Consider the following 17,926-nt stretch of genomic DNA (forward strand, 5'->3'; position numbering starts at 1 on the left):
AAGGGGTTTTATTCAGCGGCTGAGGATACCAATGGAAGGTTGTGTATATATTTAGCTTTGGACATACATTTGTTAAATGGGTTATGCTGCTCTATTCGGTGCTGATTGCAAGGTTTTTGGTCTCTTCCCGATTTCATTTATAGAGTGTTGCTCATTAGAGTTGCTCAGAGTTTTTGCTCAGTGTCTCTCCTGCCCCATAGAACATTGACCAGGGGAGACCTGAATATTAAGGGACTTATTGTGTGAGTCCTAGGTGCCACACACATGTTTCATGTAAGCAATATGCTGTTGTTCTTGGCGGATGCTTGATACACCCTCAGTTCCTTGTTGTGCATGTAGATGACTTTACTTCTTGGGTGTTCACCTAATCTAGAATAAATCCAATATATTTTCCTCTAAAGGTGCTTGTCCCCAGTGTGACCAAACTCAGCAGCTTTTATTGGGGACAGAGAATTGCATAATAATCTTGCCTTGTGGATTTCAGGTAGTGCGAGTGGTTACTTGACCTCCGCAATCGAGTCCATTAAAGAGAAGATCCAGGTCTGGAAGACGTGACCTCTCATGGTCAAAGTCAACATTAACCTGGTCAAAATGTTTATAGAGGCCAAACTGATGTTTACCCTTCAACGTAGTCCAATAGTATCATCAACCAATATCCTCTTTGGTCTGGGGGGGGGGAACAAAAGGTAGTATCATATTGAGAACCCTGTACATGACTAGACTCTGGTGACGTGGTACTTCCCGAATTCAGAGAGTTATTATGTCACACAATTGGCTCTCGGTAAAGCGCGGGTGCTGTGGTCTGATGGGCCAACCTTACATGGATGTTGGGATAGGGAGATGGAGACCAAACAAAGCCCGTTGCAATTCCTGCATGCGGACTGATGTCAGGGGACACTCACACTACTCTTTAAGCAGTTCAAGCAAATCTGACATTTGGTGTATAGAATTTCAGTGGGTAGGGTAATGTCCCAGACGCTTCTCTGTGGGGTAGTTTGGGCTTCTCTGTGCTGAGTCACCTGGACGCGGTGAATAGCTAGACACTTGGGGCAGTGTAACCCTTGGCAGATATGAGAATGACTATATGAAGCCATTTGCAGCGTGCATAATGGCTTGGGGCACAGTTTAACATGAGGGGCCTTATTATCAGTCTCCTACACCCCTAGTGCCTCACCCTGACCCTTCCCCCTAGTGCCTCACCCTGACCCTTCCCCCTAGTGCCTCACCCTGACCCTTCCCCCTAGTGCTTAACCCTGACCCTTCCCCTAGTGCCTAACCCTGACCCTTCCCCCTAGAGCCTAACCCTGACCCTTCCGCCTAGTGCCTGACCCTTCCCCCTAGTGCCTAACCCTGACCTTTCCCCCTAGTGCCTAACCCTGACCTTTCCCCCTAGTGCCTGACCCTTCCCCCCTAGTGCTTAACCCTGACCCTTCCCCCTAGTGCTTAACCTTGACCCTTCCCCCTAGTGCTTAACCCTGACCCTTCCCCCTAGTGCTTAACCCTGACCCTTCCCCTAGTGCCTAACCCTGACCCTTCCCCCTAGAGCCTAACCCTGACCCTTCCGCCTAGTGCCTGACCCTTCCCCCTAGTGCCTAACCCTGACCTTTCCCCCTAGTGCCTGACCCTTCCCCCCTAGTGCTTAACCCTGACCCTTCCCCCTAGTGCTTAACCCTGACCCTTCCCCCTAGTGCTTAACCCTGACCCTTCCCCCTAGTGCCTAACCCTAACTTCTAACTCTCCCTCTAATCCCACTACTTACCGTCGGGATGCCGGGATCGGGATTCTGAGTGGTGTCGGGATCCCGACAGCCAGGATAAATAACCACATCCCCTGCTACCATGTTCAGTGTTCTCCCCAGGCTGTTTTCTTTGGGCGCATCGCCAGGCAGAAACAGCCCACCGCCCGGAATTTCCCCCACCGCATTCCCGGTCACCCTCCGCCTCCTGGTGTGGAACGCTGGCCTCTGAAGCGACCGGAGGCTAAAGAACCCTCCGGTCGCTTCAGAGGCCCAGCGTTCCCAGTGATGCACTGTGCAGGTGATGTCATGAGTGCCGCCGCCGAACATGTTCAGGTAAGTTCTAGGCTGGGGCTGGGACCAGTCTGGGGGCACTGCATAAGGGGCCAGTCTGGGGGCACTGCATAAGGGGCCAGTCTGGGGGCACTGCATAAGGGGCCAGTCTGGGGGCACTGCATAAGGGGCCAGTCTGGGGGCACTGCATAAGGGGCCAGTCTGGGGGCACTGCATAAGGGGCCAGTCTGGGGGCACTGCATAAGGGGCCAGTCTGGGGGCACTGCATAAGGGGCCAGTCTGGGGGCACTGCATAAGGGGCCAGTTTGGGGGCACTGCATAAGGGGCCAGTCTGGGGGCACTGCATAAGGGGCCAGTCTGGGGGCACTGCATAAGGGGCCAGTCTGGGGGCACTGCATATGGGGCCAGTCTGGGGGCACTGCATGAGGGGCCAGTCTGGGGGCAGTGCATATTTCAAGTTTAAATCATTATAAGGTTAGGGTTTAAAACATTTTATTATTGCGAAGGCCCCACCCGACAACTTCTTGATACCACCCGGCTGGAAAAATTTTCTGGGGAGAACACTGCATGTTAGCAACTGCGATAGCAACTCCTCCCGCTGCTGAATTAGGCCCTGAGTTCAAAATCCTGGTGTCTCTTTGCTTTTCAACCCTAAAGTCTGTATGTGTGGCCTATCCTAAAATAAAGATTTACAGCTTCCGAAAGTAGATCGGGCATTAGTTTGCTAGCTTTGTCCCGCCACTGCATGGGCCCAACCTTAGGGCCTGATTCACTACTGAACGCAATTCTGCTTATTTGCACGCACCGCGTTTGCTAATATCAGCATTGCTATTTAAATGTTTGAATTCACATTGCGAACATAGCCAGTTATAAGGACGCCCACTTCCCCTTACTCACATCCGTATACTATAGCAACATAGCGAAACAATCCGTAACATCGGACCCAAATGCACAAGCCCTGACCTTACTCAGAAATTGCTAACATCCACGTACGCTGTCAGTGCTATGGCTGCTTATGGCCACGCAGTGGATAATTTATGCACGCCCCTACAACGGCATTGCAATGCACTGGCACGCCTGCGTTTGCCCGACCACCCCCCCATCACGACACTTCTTGTCAATCACTCTGCTCTGAGTCTGCATAGCCTCTGCAATCGCAATTCCGATTACTATTGCTAGTTTGCCACTGCAATGCATGCACATGCGTAGAGCGCAACGATCGACCGATTGCGTGCGTATTAGCAACTGCGTTCCGTAGTGAATCAGGCCCTTAGTGCGTGGATGGCCTTGGTGAATAATGCAGTAGCGTACGAGTGACTTCTATTTTAAGGGGTCAATCCTATTCTGTGCGATGATCTTGCCAGTGCGAGTCATCGCGGCAGTGGCCGCACTTTACGGCAGCCCGGATTCACCATTGGACTGCGAGCAAAATTTGGTAAATTCAGGGTCGAATCGGGATGTGAAGGGTGCGATGTGCCGGTCCGTTGCCGCCGTTTTAACGCCGTTGCAACGGCACATCGCACCCTTCACACGGAATAGGATTGACCTCACAGTGTGTGGGAAAAATTGGGAAAATCTTATTATCTTTTTGCTGTATTTTGCTTACTAAAATAAATGACATATATAATTATTTATGTTTACAGCCCTGCTACGCTGTCGCTACATGTGTATGTCATTACTAGAACTGGGATCAACAAATAAACATAACTCCTATTTTTAAATATAGAAACGTTGTAACACATTTCTAACTACACAACTATAAAGTGGAGGAAGTATTGAGAGCTGTAAGGTCAAAGACTTTAGTGGCAGATATACAGTACAGACCGTGCTTATACTGTAGGTAGATGGTTCAGTTTAGAATACATCTATGGCTCGATTCTTCGTACCTCCGATCCGATTCGTGAATTGGTGGCCATCGATGATCGGCGATGCAGGGAAATTCAACATGTCAAAAATCACAGGCTCGCTGATTCCGACCATTCCAAGTTGGAATCGGGGATTCACGATTGTCCAACATGTTGAATATCCCTGATTCCCTGACCCGAGATTAGCAGAACGGGGAATTGCCTCAAACCGTGGCAGATGGGCCCCTTTAGTGTTAGTGCTACCTGCATCTCAATAAATAAAAAAATTGATCTTTTCATTATAAAATGCTGAGGCCTAAATTTAAGTCTGGAACTTGCAGAATGAGCTTGGCTGGTAAATCTTTTGAACCGACCGCGTGACACTTAATACTATTACGCGGATGGTACCCTTGCCCCGGGGGCTGCTGACCCCTGCTTTAAATAGTCAAGTTTGGTCGTCTTTTCAGCACTCCACCAAAGCAGTGGCTGATCCCAGGACCTCGCTAAACTCTCCAATCCGTAGTAGTGGCGAGCTGTGTAAATAATAGCATCTCAGCGCCGTCTCCAGCAAACACGGGCACTGTTCTCTATGTCCTGAAAAAAAAGATACAGCTGTACCGGTAGGAGTCATGGGCCTGTTTGACTGTTTGCTTGCAGCGAATGCGCAGATGCAAATTTGTGCATATCGGCCTATTTTGAGTCTGCTGGATCCGTCTTTCCATGAAATAGGATGTTTCTGGGCGGCGTCAGCGCAATTGCACGTCACCGCCCTGACTTGTTGGAGTGTCGTGGGCGTGTACATAAAGCTCCCTGCGTACGTGGTAGGGAAGCCTGCGTCTGGCGCATCTCATGCATCTAGCACGGGACTGCTTCAAGTGCCGATACTAGTGATGACGCTTGCCATGGCGGGTGTAAAAACAGATGGGAGGCACGACTTTCCACCTGCAGACGCACAGACCCTCACATTAGCCGTAGGGATTCTAGCATTAGCCTAGATCAAGGTTCCACGGCTGCCCGCAGCCACGCCCACTTTGCGTGCGTCGCGCCCCCATAAGTGCGAGCATGGTAACGAGGAGCGAGTCCACATTTTGTCTTTTTTAGGGGTGTAGGAAAAACAATGGAGTGTCAGAGAAACCCTGTTTCGAGTGATCTGCAGGTATATCTGTAGATGATGGCCATTCATGTACACTGAACGACCATCATCTTCCAGGCAGCCGCGGGTCCCGCCGCCCGGCGGGCGTGTCCACCCCCTCCCCGCGGCTGCCGCTGCATGTGTACGGGCGATCGGCAAACCGCCCGTACACACCTGCCGATGGACAGATATATCTGCCATCAGATTGGCAACACAGCCGACGCGATATGTCGTTCACAGTCATATCGCTGGTAACACTGGCCGACAGGCACCAGATATATTGGTCGATCAATCGATGGGCCAATATATCTGTCAGTGTGTACCCTGCTTAACTGACACATTGTAACAAAATAGATTTGTCTTCCTGTTCTCAAGTACAATACCCTCCTGTGTAGCAACTTTTAAACGTACACTACACCCTTGTCTTAAGTTACACTTCATCTTATGATCAACAAGCAAATAAATGAATATTATTCTATCTTCCCGCATAAACCATGTTTACTGCCAGTGATACTATTGTGCTTTGTGTACTTAACGCCTCTTTCAACAGTGACTGAGGCAAATAATCTACATATATGAGCAGTAGTCTACGATATCTTAGGAAGAGCAACATCATCTTGTCCGGTTCTTGTGGCCCTACTTAGCGTGAAGATGGCCATTTTGTACCAATATGTATTGGCCTGAGGCACCACTTGCACAATGACTGTCTGTCTCCCGTTGCTCCTGGATCAAGGACCGATTTATACTCCTGGCACGAAAACCTGGGGCCTTTGGAATGATTTATTTCATTTGTTCCACATCTTGCCCACACGCCTCACCTGTTCACAGGGTTTGGGGTGGGAAGCTCAATCCTTCAAGGAAGATCCAGGTGTTTTTGCTGGGAGAGAGACCCGAGCTCAGGGCCTGATTCAGAGGCGCTCGCTCTGACAGAGAGCTCGCTCAGAATCAGCGCCGGACTATTTTTTTTTTTGAACGGCCTCCTGGCCGCTCGCATAGCTGTGGGTGATCACCGACAGCTATAGCGAGTGGCCAGGAATATAGTCGCGATAGTGAAGACCATCGCGACCATCGGGCTTGCGACGAGACCCTTGTGGTAGGGTCTCATTGCCGCAAGCCCCAGAGAGATTTTGGCTCTAACAGAGCCAAAATCTCTCCCACTGACATCACTCGGGGCCGGCCCCAGACGGAGGCGTTCTCATGTGAACGCCTTTGTTTGGGCAGCCACTCCCCCGGCCCGCCCACCAAAGGGGGCGTGCTGTCACTCAACATCGACAGCACGCCCCCTTTGGTGCGAGACTCGGAGCGACGGCATGCCCGTCGCTATCCGAATCTCACGCATGCGCACGACGGAGCTGGCTCCTTCGTGCGCATGCGCACTGGCCCACCATCAACCCGGTTGCGAGCACACAGCGCTTGCGACCGGCTCTGAATCAGGCCCTCTGTTAGCACTGCACTGGGTTATTGGAGCACTTATCTCAGGCTTCAGTAATCAGTAAGATTTTATCTTCTTCGGATTCCATAGGGTCCACAGGATCTATCTTGGGGGTTATGTAGTTGGATTGCATACAATGCACCAAACAGCAAAGCTTTGGAGCTACCAGCATGCACTGGTTTTCCTCCCTATATACCGCGGCCAGAGGCATTTGGTGTCGGGCAAGACGCACCTGTTATAACAGCGGGACTGCTAGGCACTCCTAGGCTTTTTTCTTTCATGTTTTACCTTAAGTTTTTGAAACTTCAGAGTTTAGCGGTACCAGGCGCCGTGAAAGACTCTTGCACCGCGACTCTTTCTACCTCTGCCGATGCCGAAACACCAGCATCACTATATGCCCTGAGGTTCTCAGCAGGCCTCAGCGTGGCCTGGCTAGCGGCTTTCGCTGAGGTCCGGGACTGCAGTTGGGTCACGGAGATGGCAGGTAAGCGATTCCTCTCGTGGAATCGTGCGCGATGCAGTTCCCCACCTCTGGTGTTGAGACGCATCAGAGGCGGCTGCGGGTGAAGGCCTCGTGCCACTTTGACCTCATTAAGGCGGCTGGGGCCATATCGTCTGTCACCGGGGACGGGTGGTAAGACGCACTAGAGCGCACTACTCAACGTCTTGCTACCGTGAGGTCAGCGTACATGGCCGTCAAAATCGCAGCCTAGGGGAGATAGGCGCTCCTCCCCCCTCCCCAGATGCAAACTTCCGGGTACGGATTCCCGCGTCTGGCTTGCTTTAATTGACCACCTCGTGTGTGAGACGTGCGCAGTTTAGCGTTTGTTCGTGCACGAGAGGTGCAGCATGAATGCAGCCCGTCAATCCACTAGTAACTAGGTAGTTCACTAATGACGTCATTCGTTCCCTGGGAATTCACTGCATTCTTATGAATATTGTTCCAGTCCAAAAAAAATCTCTGTCTCCTGCTTGAGAAACATGTTGCATCATCATCAGTGAACTGTCAGCTGAAAGTAATGGTCTAGGCCAATCCCCTTAACTATTGTGTCTTTTGTACAGTATTGTGTATTATTATTTCATGCTAATTTTAACATTTCTAGTATGTTCTCTATTTATTTTTTTCCTTTTTTAAATTTTTTTTTATATATTCTGCCTATTGTTCCTCTACGAGTTAGTACTAAGCTGTAATTCCCCACTGCGCGGGGCAACAGCACTTAGCGACCCCGTATAAATAAATGATTAAAATAACATTACTATCTTGGAGTGTGGTGAGAAGGATAAAGATGGTTGCAAAGCAAATAAATACATCACCCATCCTTTTTATTTGCATATAATTATTACGTACTGATTCAGAGCCGCTCGCAATCGCTATGTGCTCGCAAGCGGGTCGATGGCCGCTTGCTCCGGTGCTCGCAACCGGTGCTCGCATCCAAATGGGGTGGCTGTCGATGTTGATTGACAGCACGCGCCGTTTGATAGGCGGGTCGGGGAGGTGGCTGGCCAAACGGAGGTGTTCCCGAAGGAACGCCTGCCGTTTGGGGGCGGCCCCACTGACATCACGAGTGATGTCAGTGGTGAGCTTCCGGCTCTATTAGAGCCGGATGCTCACTGGGGCTTGCGACGGACGAGACCCTACCACAGCGATGCGAGCGGCCAGGAGGCCGGTCAAACTAAAAAAAAATTTGCCAGCCCTGATTCAGTACGAGCGGTTTTGCTTTTTGCGAGCGCCTCTGAATCAGGCCCTGAGTCTCCTGGGCTTCTTGCAGATGGCTAGGTAGAGCGCATTGCAACAATCTAAGCAAGCGTAAGCTACGTTAGACTGAGGGGGTCACTTAGTGCCAGTACAGGAAAGGGGATGGGGGAGGGGGGGTACGATGACACTTGGAGCTGCAGGTAAGCAAGTTCAGAGCTGCCTTGAAGGTAGAGATCAGTTAAGAAGCTGCATTCCTCGGGCTGCGCTGTTACATGTCAAATACCAAACCGTAGCAGTAACCCCTCCGTGTGTCTGGCCCAGTGACTACACATCCAACTTCTGTGCTTCAAACCTCTGTGCCGCTGCCTTAAAATGTTATATAAAAGTAATGTTCTAGCTAGGAATAACCAGGCTGGTTTTATTATGTTTCTATTCACTCATATCTGCCCCCCCCCCCATCCGTAGCTTACTTGCTAATACATTTGAAGGTGCGTAAAGTGAGCAGTATCAGTGTTTGACTTGTTTTTGTCTCTTTCTTTTAGGGCATCATGAGTGAAAGTGGCAAGGAATGCCGTGTAGCATACAGCCCCAGCCTTGGCGACATCGCCAGGGCGAAGGCCGAAGTGGCGCCCCCAGTCGAAAAGCGGACTTACGGCCAGCAATGGTGAGTCTGCCGACACGAACTTTCCTTTTTAGTGGGGAAAAATACACCGTAATGTAATGTATAGTCTACTGCTATGATAAATGATGCAGCGTCATAACCCCTGAGAGCACATCGCCAAGACCTTAATATGTACCGGAGTGGAGGTCTGCTTGCGTTTCTTAGTATAAACATATTGACTCCTCTCTGCAGTGATCTCCATTGTCTGCAGAGGAACAGCGCCACCTATTGGGCGCATCATTAAAAAAAAGTGTTAAACCAGAGGTTCCCAAATATGGTCCTCAAGACACCCAAACAGTCCAGGTTTTAAGGATAGCCATGATTGGGCACAGTGACTTAATTAGTACCTCAGTCAATTTACTGTAATTTAACCATTTGTGCTCAACCATGGATATCCTGAAAACCTGGACCGCTAGGGTGCCTTGAGGACCGAGTTTGGGAACCTCTGCGTTCAAACCTATCAATGCATTTTACCAGATTATCATTGTCATGGAGTTCCTGTACCAGTGGCAGACAAATATGTGGACAGCTGTACAGCTATAGATCCCAGCTTGCAGTGCTGGTTTTTGTTGTTCCACAACAGATCGCCTACTTACTAAGATTATACTGCTTTCAAGTTTACCTAGAAAGCGTGCTTTTGTGGCCAGAGCTATATTCCTGCACGCATCTCCCCGACATCTTATGGTACCTACTTCTCTCTCCAGTCAATGTCCTTCTCGTGCTAGGCTGTAACGCTAAGCATCATATTTACGAAGTGGCGGCTTTTGCCATGCACAGCTTCTCGCTGTCCTGATCTCAAAATTTAAAGTGGAAATAATATTAAGTGCAAAGCCCGGGTTGTTCTGTGGTTAGTGTTTTTGCCGTTTTATATTTTGAAGTCTATACCACAGAGAAGCAGCAGCTTCATAAAAACTCCTGTAAGTGTTGGGATTGCCATGCACGTACATGATCTTAGATGCTACTGAGTGTCAGGGCATGCTCTAGATCAGGGGTAGCCAACCTCTGTCCTCGTGAGCTACCAACAGTTCACGTTTTCCAGACCACCCAGCAGGTGCACAGGTGTATGCATTACTAACTAACACATTTGAAGAGATCCACAAGTGGAGCTAATTATATCACTTGTGATTCTGTGAGGAGACCTGCAAAACATGCACCGTCAGTAGCTCTTGAGGACCAGGGTTGGCTACTAATGCTCTAAATACACAACATCAATATCGAATTAAAGCATCGTGGTCCCCCTTACTAGGAATTAAAAAGGCAGGTTTGGAGTTGGTGGGACACACTCCTTTTTAAGGACCTTTTTAAAGCCAAACTTATTATTAATTTAGTACAAACTCATTGTATTTGGGTCATATCATTCTTTCAATTAGACTTTTTACACGTAAATAATAGGGATGTGCAGGCTCGGATAGGTTCGAGTTTGCACGTGGAGTTCGGATTTTTCCCTCCAAAAAAACGGAACTCAGAACGAGGCAAAACGTCATCTTGCATGGACGAACATCATCATTCCTGGACAAAAGACCAGGAATGATGATGTTCGTCCATGCAAGATGACGTTTTGCCTCGTTCTGAGTTCCGTTTTTTTGGAGGGAAAAATCCGAACTCCACGTGCAAACTCGAACCTATCCGAGCCTGCACATCCCTAGAATAACAACGGCACAGAATAGTGGCTGACGGCATTTATACTGTATTTATTCCAGGACACTACCAAGAGAAAAAAATCACAAGGATTGTTATTGGTACTGTGTAACTTTAGCAAAGTTGCAGTATTTGGTCTAGCTGTTCCAAAATCAAATTCCCTGGTGCTAAACAGCAATATAAATAACAAAAAAAAGTCAACAGAGAACATTTTGCTTTCCCAAGGAGAATCCTCATTTATCAATGTCCGCTCTAACCTGGGTGGTACGAAACAGAAACGATTAAAAGGTTGATTTAGGGCGAACTCCACCCTGGTGGGTTCCATTCATGGTCCACTAGCAGGTTCCATGTGTATCCCCAGATGGCGGAGCTTAGTGGAACTGCACTCATTCTAGTTTATATTTGGTTTAGGAGGCACAGTGGTAATCTATAGAAATTTAAACAAAACCCTTTATTTGGCCAATTCTCCTGTTTGTCTTGTACCTTTCTAGCAAGACCCCAAAATGATAAGGGCCTCAGTATACAAACATTCATCCGGTAAGGTGCCGTATTGCTGTCTATGAGACAAGTTTATTATTCTATACAGCTCTTTCCCACTCCCCATATTAGCCATAGTTTGGGAAATAGTGTGACCCCCCCCCCACACCTACACAAGGGTTTAGGATAAATAACAATTCAATTCACTGTGCTCTGTTCACATGAATGCATACAGCAAACGGATTTAACCACTGCATGACCTGACGCGTTTTGCACACTTAGGACCTGATTCAGAGCCGTTCGCAAGATGCGGCCGCTCGCTCCCAGCGTATTCAAACACAGCGCACGCCCAACAAGGCAAGCGTTCGCATGGCAAGGCATTGGCACGCCCACTATTGCTTGACGTGCGATCACTTTGTGTATGCAGATGCCCACCAGCCATTCATAAGAGGCCCACTTGCGCACGTCATCTCCAGGAAGTGCATGAAAACATTGGTACATCGAGCACCATCGGATGTGCTCGCAGCGCTTGAGGTTGACTATACCTGGCCGCAAGCACTGTGATCCCTTCAGTGTGAAATACAAGCAAGTGTACCATGACGCTGCCTGTTAATTATGCACGCCTATGAAACGGCGTTGAAACACACAGGCACGCCCCCGTTTCGAGTGGCCTGCCCCTGTTACCACCCACAAACGGCCTCTCCTGTCACTCATTCCACTGGGCTGTCTGTGCAGGGCGAGCGAGCGCATCCCGATTGCTCGTACTAGTTTGCGCACTGCGAAGTCTACGCATGCGCACATTAGCAAACATCGCCAGCAACGAGCGATCGCTTGCTAGCGAACGGGTCTGAATCAGGTCCTTAGCCAGACCCGTTTTAACCCTCTAATGCAGTAAAAGCCAAATTGAGAAGATTTTTTCATCTCTTTGGTAGAGGCCCAAAAGTAATAGGTTCCCATTTGCTGGTCCTTGTGTGATTCCAGCAATCTAACCACTATGTTTATAGCGGCAATTTAGATTTTTAGGCAAAAACAGGTTGTCTTTACCTTTTTAAAATGAATTGCTCCTTTTAAATCTAGAGGTTATATCGCTGGAATGGTGCCGGGACCAACACATTTGTAGAGATCGGTAATAAACGATTGACGTGACTCTAGCCCTTTAATGTTCCATGGTGTGTTCAGCTCTGCAGGGTCCAAGTTGCGCTGCGTTGACCTGGAATCCAGGAGGCTGAAGGACAAGAGGGAGGTTGCAATGTCTAAGACTCTCCAGCAGGTGGACTTTTGGTGTAAGTTGATCTCTAGCTGAGGGTTTGTACAATTACCATTCAGGATTTCTGCACCGTCAGACCCATTTACTTTTATATTAACCTAGAAGTCTATTTCTAAACTATTAAGGCTCATTTAGCCACCAGGGGCGCAGATAGAGGTGTTGGGCAAGGGGCTAATTACCAGATGCCCGGGCTTGTCTGGAGGGCCTGAGACAACCATTACGGCAGGGGAACACTTTTCAGAAGTAACACTATTTACAGTGGGCGTGGCCAAACTCCCCGTGCCAATCACACCCCCTGTCACACCCACTCCCGCAGAATGTCACGGTGGCCCTCTATATACCGGCATCCCACTGAAGCCTTGTAAAAAAGATCAGTCCACTAGAAATGGTAAAACAATGACATTCTGAAATGAATCTGTGCAGGGTTCTAGGGTTAGCATCCTTATAGTGGCACAGTATGGTCACGAAGGGGACGGGGTTGACAACCGCACCATGGTTACCGGTGTCAGTGGTGGCTTAGCTGCAGGAGGAGTTTGCAGGACAGATGGAGCTTATGCTGCAGGACCTTTTAGGATGCATGATATTTTGCAACGTTACCCTTTTAAAACTGTTATGGATAGGTGGTAGATGATATTCAGGATGGATACTTCATGAGCTATAGCTATTAGCTTATTACAATGATTTTTCTATATCTGTCTCCCCTCAGTCTGCGAGACCTGCCAGGAATACTTTGTGGATGAATGTCCCAGCCATGGGCCCCCCATCCTGGTACCAGATACACTGGTCCCGATGGGGATGCACGATCGGGCAGCACTGACAGCACCCTGCGGCATTGAGGTGGTGAAGGACAGTAGCGGAGAGAGTGAAGTTCGCTGTGTCAATGAGGTCATACCCAAGGGGCACATCTTCGGACCATACGAAGGGCAGATCACCTCACAGGACAAATCATCCGGCTTCTTCTCCTGGCTGGTGGGTTCTTGGCCTCTTTCTGTCTTACATCCTGGGTGCTGCTGTTTTATATAGTCACCCTCAGCAGTTACAGGGGGGGAAATCAGCTCTTGCGGTTGCCTGCAAAGTGCGGTCGGAATAGCACAGAGGCGGCTGGAGTTCTGGCACATCTCTCAGCACCAACATCACCGATTTTTTTTTTCCCTGTCACTGTGAGCACAAAAACGAGCAATGTTGAGTTACTTATCAAGGATGTGCGCAGCTGAATATCGCAGCCTCACATCGCTGAGAGTTCTCTTCCCCCAATAAATGTGATTAGGAAAGGCCTTCCCCTCCATACACTTGGTTTATTAACGCTGAGGATTGGTCTAATGCTGAGGAATGCTATAAGCGCTGGTCCTGACACCCATCCCAAGGCCATAGAGCGAACGTAACCACACCACAAGGGGCAAGAACTGGGGGCACGATTCAGACCCGCTCGCTAGATGCGTACACTCGCTCCCAGCGTATGGAAATTCAGCTAAGTGACGGAATGGCAGGCGATCGCACGGCAAGGCATAAGCACGCCCACTGTCTTGGCGTGCGATCGCTTTGTGTATGCAGACGCCCACCAGCCTGTCTCAAGACGCCCACTTGCGCACGTCATCTCCAGGAAGTGTATGCAACCATCGGTACATCGGGTACCATCGGAAGCGAACGCAACGCTTGAGGGTGACTATACCCTGCCGCAAACACTGCGAGCACTTCAGTGTGAAATACAACCAGGTGAAGTGTACTATGACGCCTCTGCCTCTGAAACGGCGTTAAGACGCTCAGGCACGCCTGCGTTCTCACCTCCACTCTCCCGTTTTCAATGGCCTGCCCCTGTCACCATCCACAAACGGCTTCTCGCGTCAATCGCTCTGCTGGGCAGTCTATGCGCAGGGAGCAAACGATTCTCGATCTCTCGCACTGGTATGCGCACTGCGATGTGTACGCATGTGCAGAATGCAAAAATCGGCCGTATACGAGCGTACGCATCCTAGCGAGCGGGTCTGAATCGAGCCCTGGGTGTTTGGCGCTTGGACAGTGTGTAATCCATGGGCGGGAGAGGTACCGAGCCTCGGAGAGAGATAAAAGGGGAGAAGTTGCTCAAAGCAACCAATCTGCTTCTACTTGTCATTTCAAATACTGTGCTAGATACATGACAGTTAGAAGCTGATTGGCTGCTTTTGGGCAACAAAGAAAAGTCAGGTGATCCTGGTGGAATGAGTGGGGAGGAGGGGGAGAAGTTATCGGTAAAAAACAAAAACTAAGCATTTGAGGAGTAGCATTTTCTTTTGAATTAAAACCCCCACATATAATTCTTGCGACCAGCGGCGGCTCCTACCTGTAACCTCCAGGGGGTTTGCGGGTGGGGGGCTGCATTTCTGCAGCCGCATGGCAAAATCTGCCACTGCTTTGTGGCCTTGCTAATTGATAGCATATTTGTTCATTGTACCAATGTCTTTCTGATTGGCTATACTTTAATATGAATAATATTGTTAGTAAAATGAAAATGAAGTCCATTTGGCTGATCTAGCCTGGTAATTCTGCAAATCTGCAGGTACTTCTCAGCATTTGCCCGGCACACGTTACAGGACTTCTCCTGTGTGCACAGTGTCACCAAATTCACCAAAGATCGTCTGTGTGTGGGCTGAGAAGAGATTGCCAGAGCGGATTCAGGGGTCTAGTTACTAAGCAGTGTTAGGAGACAGAGTGAAAAGTGATAAGGTACCAGCCAATCAGCTCCTAACTGTCATTTTTCAAACACAGCCTGTGAGATGACAGTTGGGAGCTGATTGGCTGGCACCTTATCACTGTCTTATCACTTTTCACTCTGTCTCCTAACACTGCTTAGTAAATAGACCCCATAATCTGACGTCATCCCTGGCACTTAGGATATATAAAGTACATTAGCAAGGGACTAACTATGGGGGGAAGAATGTGTCAAGCTCTGATAACAGTGGACAAGTGGAGAAGTTGCCCATAGCAACTAAAAACGTCTACCTACCATTTTATAGAATGTACTTGATAAATGCTACCTCAAAGCTGATTGGTTGCTATGGACATCTTCTCCACTGGTCCACTTCACTCTTTCCACTGCTTGGTACATCTCCCCTTACATTAATTACTAAAGTCTTGAGAAATTGATACAATTAAATATAAATATCTGAGAATTGTGCAACACACAAGTTGTATTACACCATTTCCTTTTCACACATCTTTCTGTCCATTTGAATTAGCCAACCTTACGGCGTTTAGTCAGAGCTGTTTGTTTTATTTTGTATTTTTTTTTTAGCACAAAAAAATAATAATAATTGCTCCCTTGTATAATGAAGCCTGAGGAAGCGCGTCACCAGGAAACTCCGCCTCCTTTACCTGCATTCCACATAGTTATTACAGGATGTAGTTATGCGGCCGCCGGTCACAATCCCAACGCCAGAATGCCGGCTAGGGATTTATGACAGGCGTTGAGATACCGATGCCTGTCATAATCCCGTCACCGAAATCCAGGACGACGGGGGACCGAACGAGGTAAGTCCGGGCACCCATCCTCTTAGCCTTCGGCTAGGGGGCTCCCGGGGGGGATGTGGGGATAGGCACCACCCTGGGAGGGTTAGGGTTAGGCTAGGGGAAGGGGGGGGTTAGGGTTAGGCACACCCGGAGGGAGGTTAGGGATAGGCACCCCCCCGGGAGGGTTAGGGGGAGGGGAGGTTAGGGTTAGGCAACCCTAAAAGAGGGTTAGGGGAGGGGAGAGGGGAGGGTTAGCGTTACTTACCTCCTTGTCGGGATTTCCTCCTTTCAGCATCACGTTATCGGGATTTGAACAGGCGGCTAAACAACCGCCGGCTTTACAATCCCATTCCAGTTATTACATTGAAGTGATAGCACCTCCACGGTAATAACCTGCCCCCTAGTGGTTTCACAGGACTCTTGTGTCTCCAGGTGCATATAGTTTGGTGAAATTAAAGCTGTTTTTTTTTCTCTATCTGGAAAGTCGATCCTGTGCATACAAAGCTTATTATTAAAATGTATTTATTAGCATTTATTTATATAGTGCCAGCATAGTCTGCTGTGTTTTACTAACAGCAAGCTATAGACTAGGGGCCTGATTCAGAGCCGGACGCTCTGACCAGAGCGCTCGCTCTGAATCAGGGCCCTCCTACCTAAACTTGGAGCGGCCTTTTTCTACGCTCGCATAGCTGTGGGTTACCACCCACAGCTTATGCGAGCGTCCATGATGATGGTCGCGATGGTCAAGACCATCGCGACCATCGGGCTTGCGACGAGACCCTGCAGTAGGGTCTCGGTGACCGCAAGCCCTGGAGTGATTTTGGCTCTATCAGAGCCGAAAGCTCTCCCACTGACATCACTAGTGATGTCAGTGGGGCCGGACCCAGACGGTAGGCGTTCCCATGGGAACGCCTCCGTCTGGCAGCCACGCCCCCCTCACGCCCACCAAAGGGGGCGTGCTGTCAATCAACATCGACAGCACGCCCCCTTTGGTGCGAGACCTGGAGCGACGGCTTCCCCGTCGCTCCCCAGGTCTCGCACATGCGCACGACGGAGCTCCCTCCGTCATGCGCACTAGGGCACCATCGACCCGCTTGCAGGCGCTCGCGAGCGGGTCTGAATCAGGCCCTAGGTGTTATCAGCCATGTTGCCTCTGATGTGCCCTTTATTAGGATGAAGAACAGGAAGCCTTGTGTGCGAAGGACATTATCCTCCCCTCCCATGACCCAAGCCTGACCAGAACTAACTTTAGTGACTCTTGAAACTTTTACACATACAATATTGCTAGTTATAAGTAGCTCCTTGTACTACAATCTTGTCAGAGAGCTGTTCCTCCCCCTGCCACTGTTACTTATACTAATAAATGTAATTTCAAAAGGGAACCAATATTTTATATGTATTCGGTGTCGCGGGGCACTCTGGCTACTCGCTAGCATAATAAAAAATAGATGAAATGATCCGTTGCACATGTGTTTCTAAGGACGCTTCCCTGCTAACGTCTCTTTTGTTATTCGTTTTAAATTTTGTTTCGTTATGATTGCAGATAGTGGATAATGACAACCGGTATAAATCCATTGATGGAACTGATGAAACCAATGCCAATTGGATGAGGTGAGTGTTATTGTTACATTGTATCAGCAGCAATGAACACCGGACTAGACAGATCTCAGGAGCCAGGGATCCGATGGCTGATGATGGGAAGTTTCTGTAGGGTCTTGTGTGAGATACGTGCGAGGTAACAGGATTTGGCACCGATCGGATGTAAATGAAGAGAAGACCTAGGCAGCGGTAGGTCTATTTCTGTTGTCACCAGAGATAGTCTGTGGGCTCTATCCAATTAGGTGCGAATTACTCGCATCCGCGAGTAGGTGCAGCTGTGTGCCGCACTTACGGTACCTTCGGACTCGCACATTTCTGTCCGGGGTTAGATGGGGCCACAAAGGGGGTAAATCGCCGTGCCGTTGCCGGCGTTCCTATGCCGTTGCACCGCCAATTTGCCCCCTTTGCACCGAACTGGATCGAGCCCTGTGATTAATAGGACTCTTACTAGCTTACATGTATAAAAGATTGATTTAGAAGTGGCTAGATGATGTCCAAGATAAAACGGCAGAAAGACATTGAGTAACACGGCCAACACAGTTGGTGAGACATCCCGAGAGTTTAGATAGACTAGGATGATGCCGACATAGAGGACATACGGAAAACCGAAGGAGATATTAGTAATTCCAAGTGAAGTGGTATATAGAGAATAGTAGAGGGATCATGGC

The 17,926-nt window shown here is 49.1% G+C and overlaps 1 protein-coding gene across 3 annotated transcripts in view; it reads left to right on the top strand.

Annotated features, from left to right (window-relative positions):
- PRDM11 (PR/SET domain 11) overlaps positions 1-17,926 on the top strand; it is a 58,702-nt gene that overhangs the window by 22,954 nt on the left and 17,822 nt on the right. For all 3 annotated transcript variants that reach the window (XM_088452635.1, XM_088452637.1, XM_088452636.1), the window contains exons 2-5: positions 8,676-8,797; positions 12,089-12,192; positions 12,883-13,145; positions 17,203-17,270. In XM_088452635.1, the coding sequence (XP_088308761.1) occupies positions 8,682-8,797; positions 12,089-12,192; positions 12,883-13,145; positions 17,203-17,270 (551 nt within the window). In that variant the 5' untranslated portion in view covers positions 8,676-8,681. The remainder of the gene's footprint in view (positions 1-8,675; positions 8,798-12,088; positions 12,193-12,882; positions 13,146-17,202; positions 17,271-17,926) is intronic.

This window comes from Taudactylus pleione, unplaced genomic scaffold, assembly GCF_031769625.1.
Source record: "Taudactylus pleione unplaced genomic scaffold, aTauple2 ptg000555l, whole genome shotgun sequence".
Classification (NCBI taxonomy): Eukaryota; Metazoa; Chordata; class Amphibia; order Anura; family Myobatrachidae; genus Taudactylus; species Taudactylus pleione.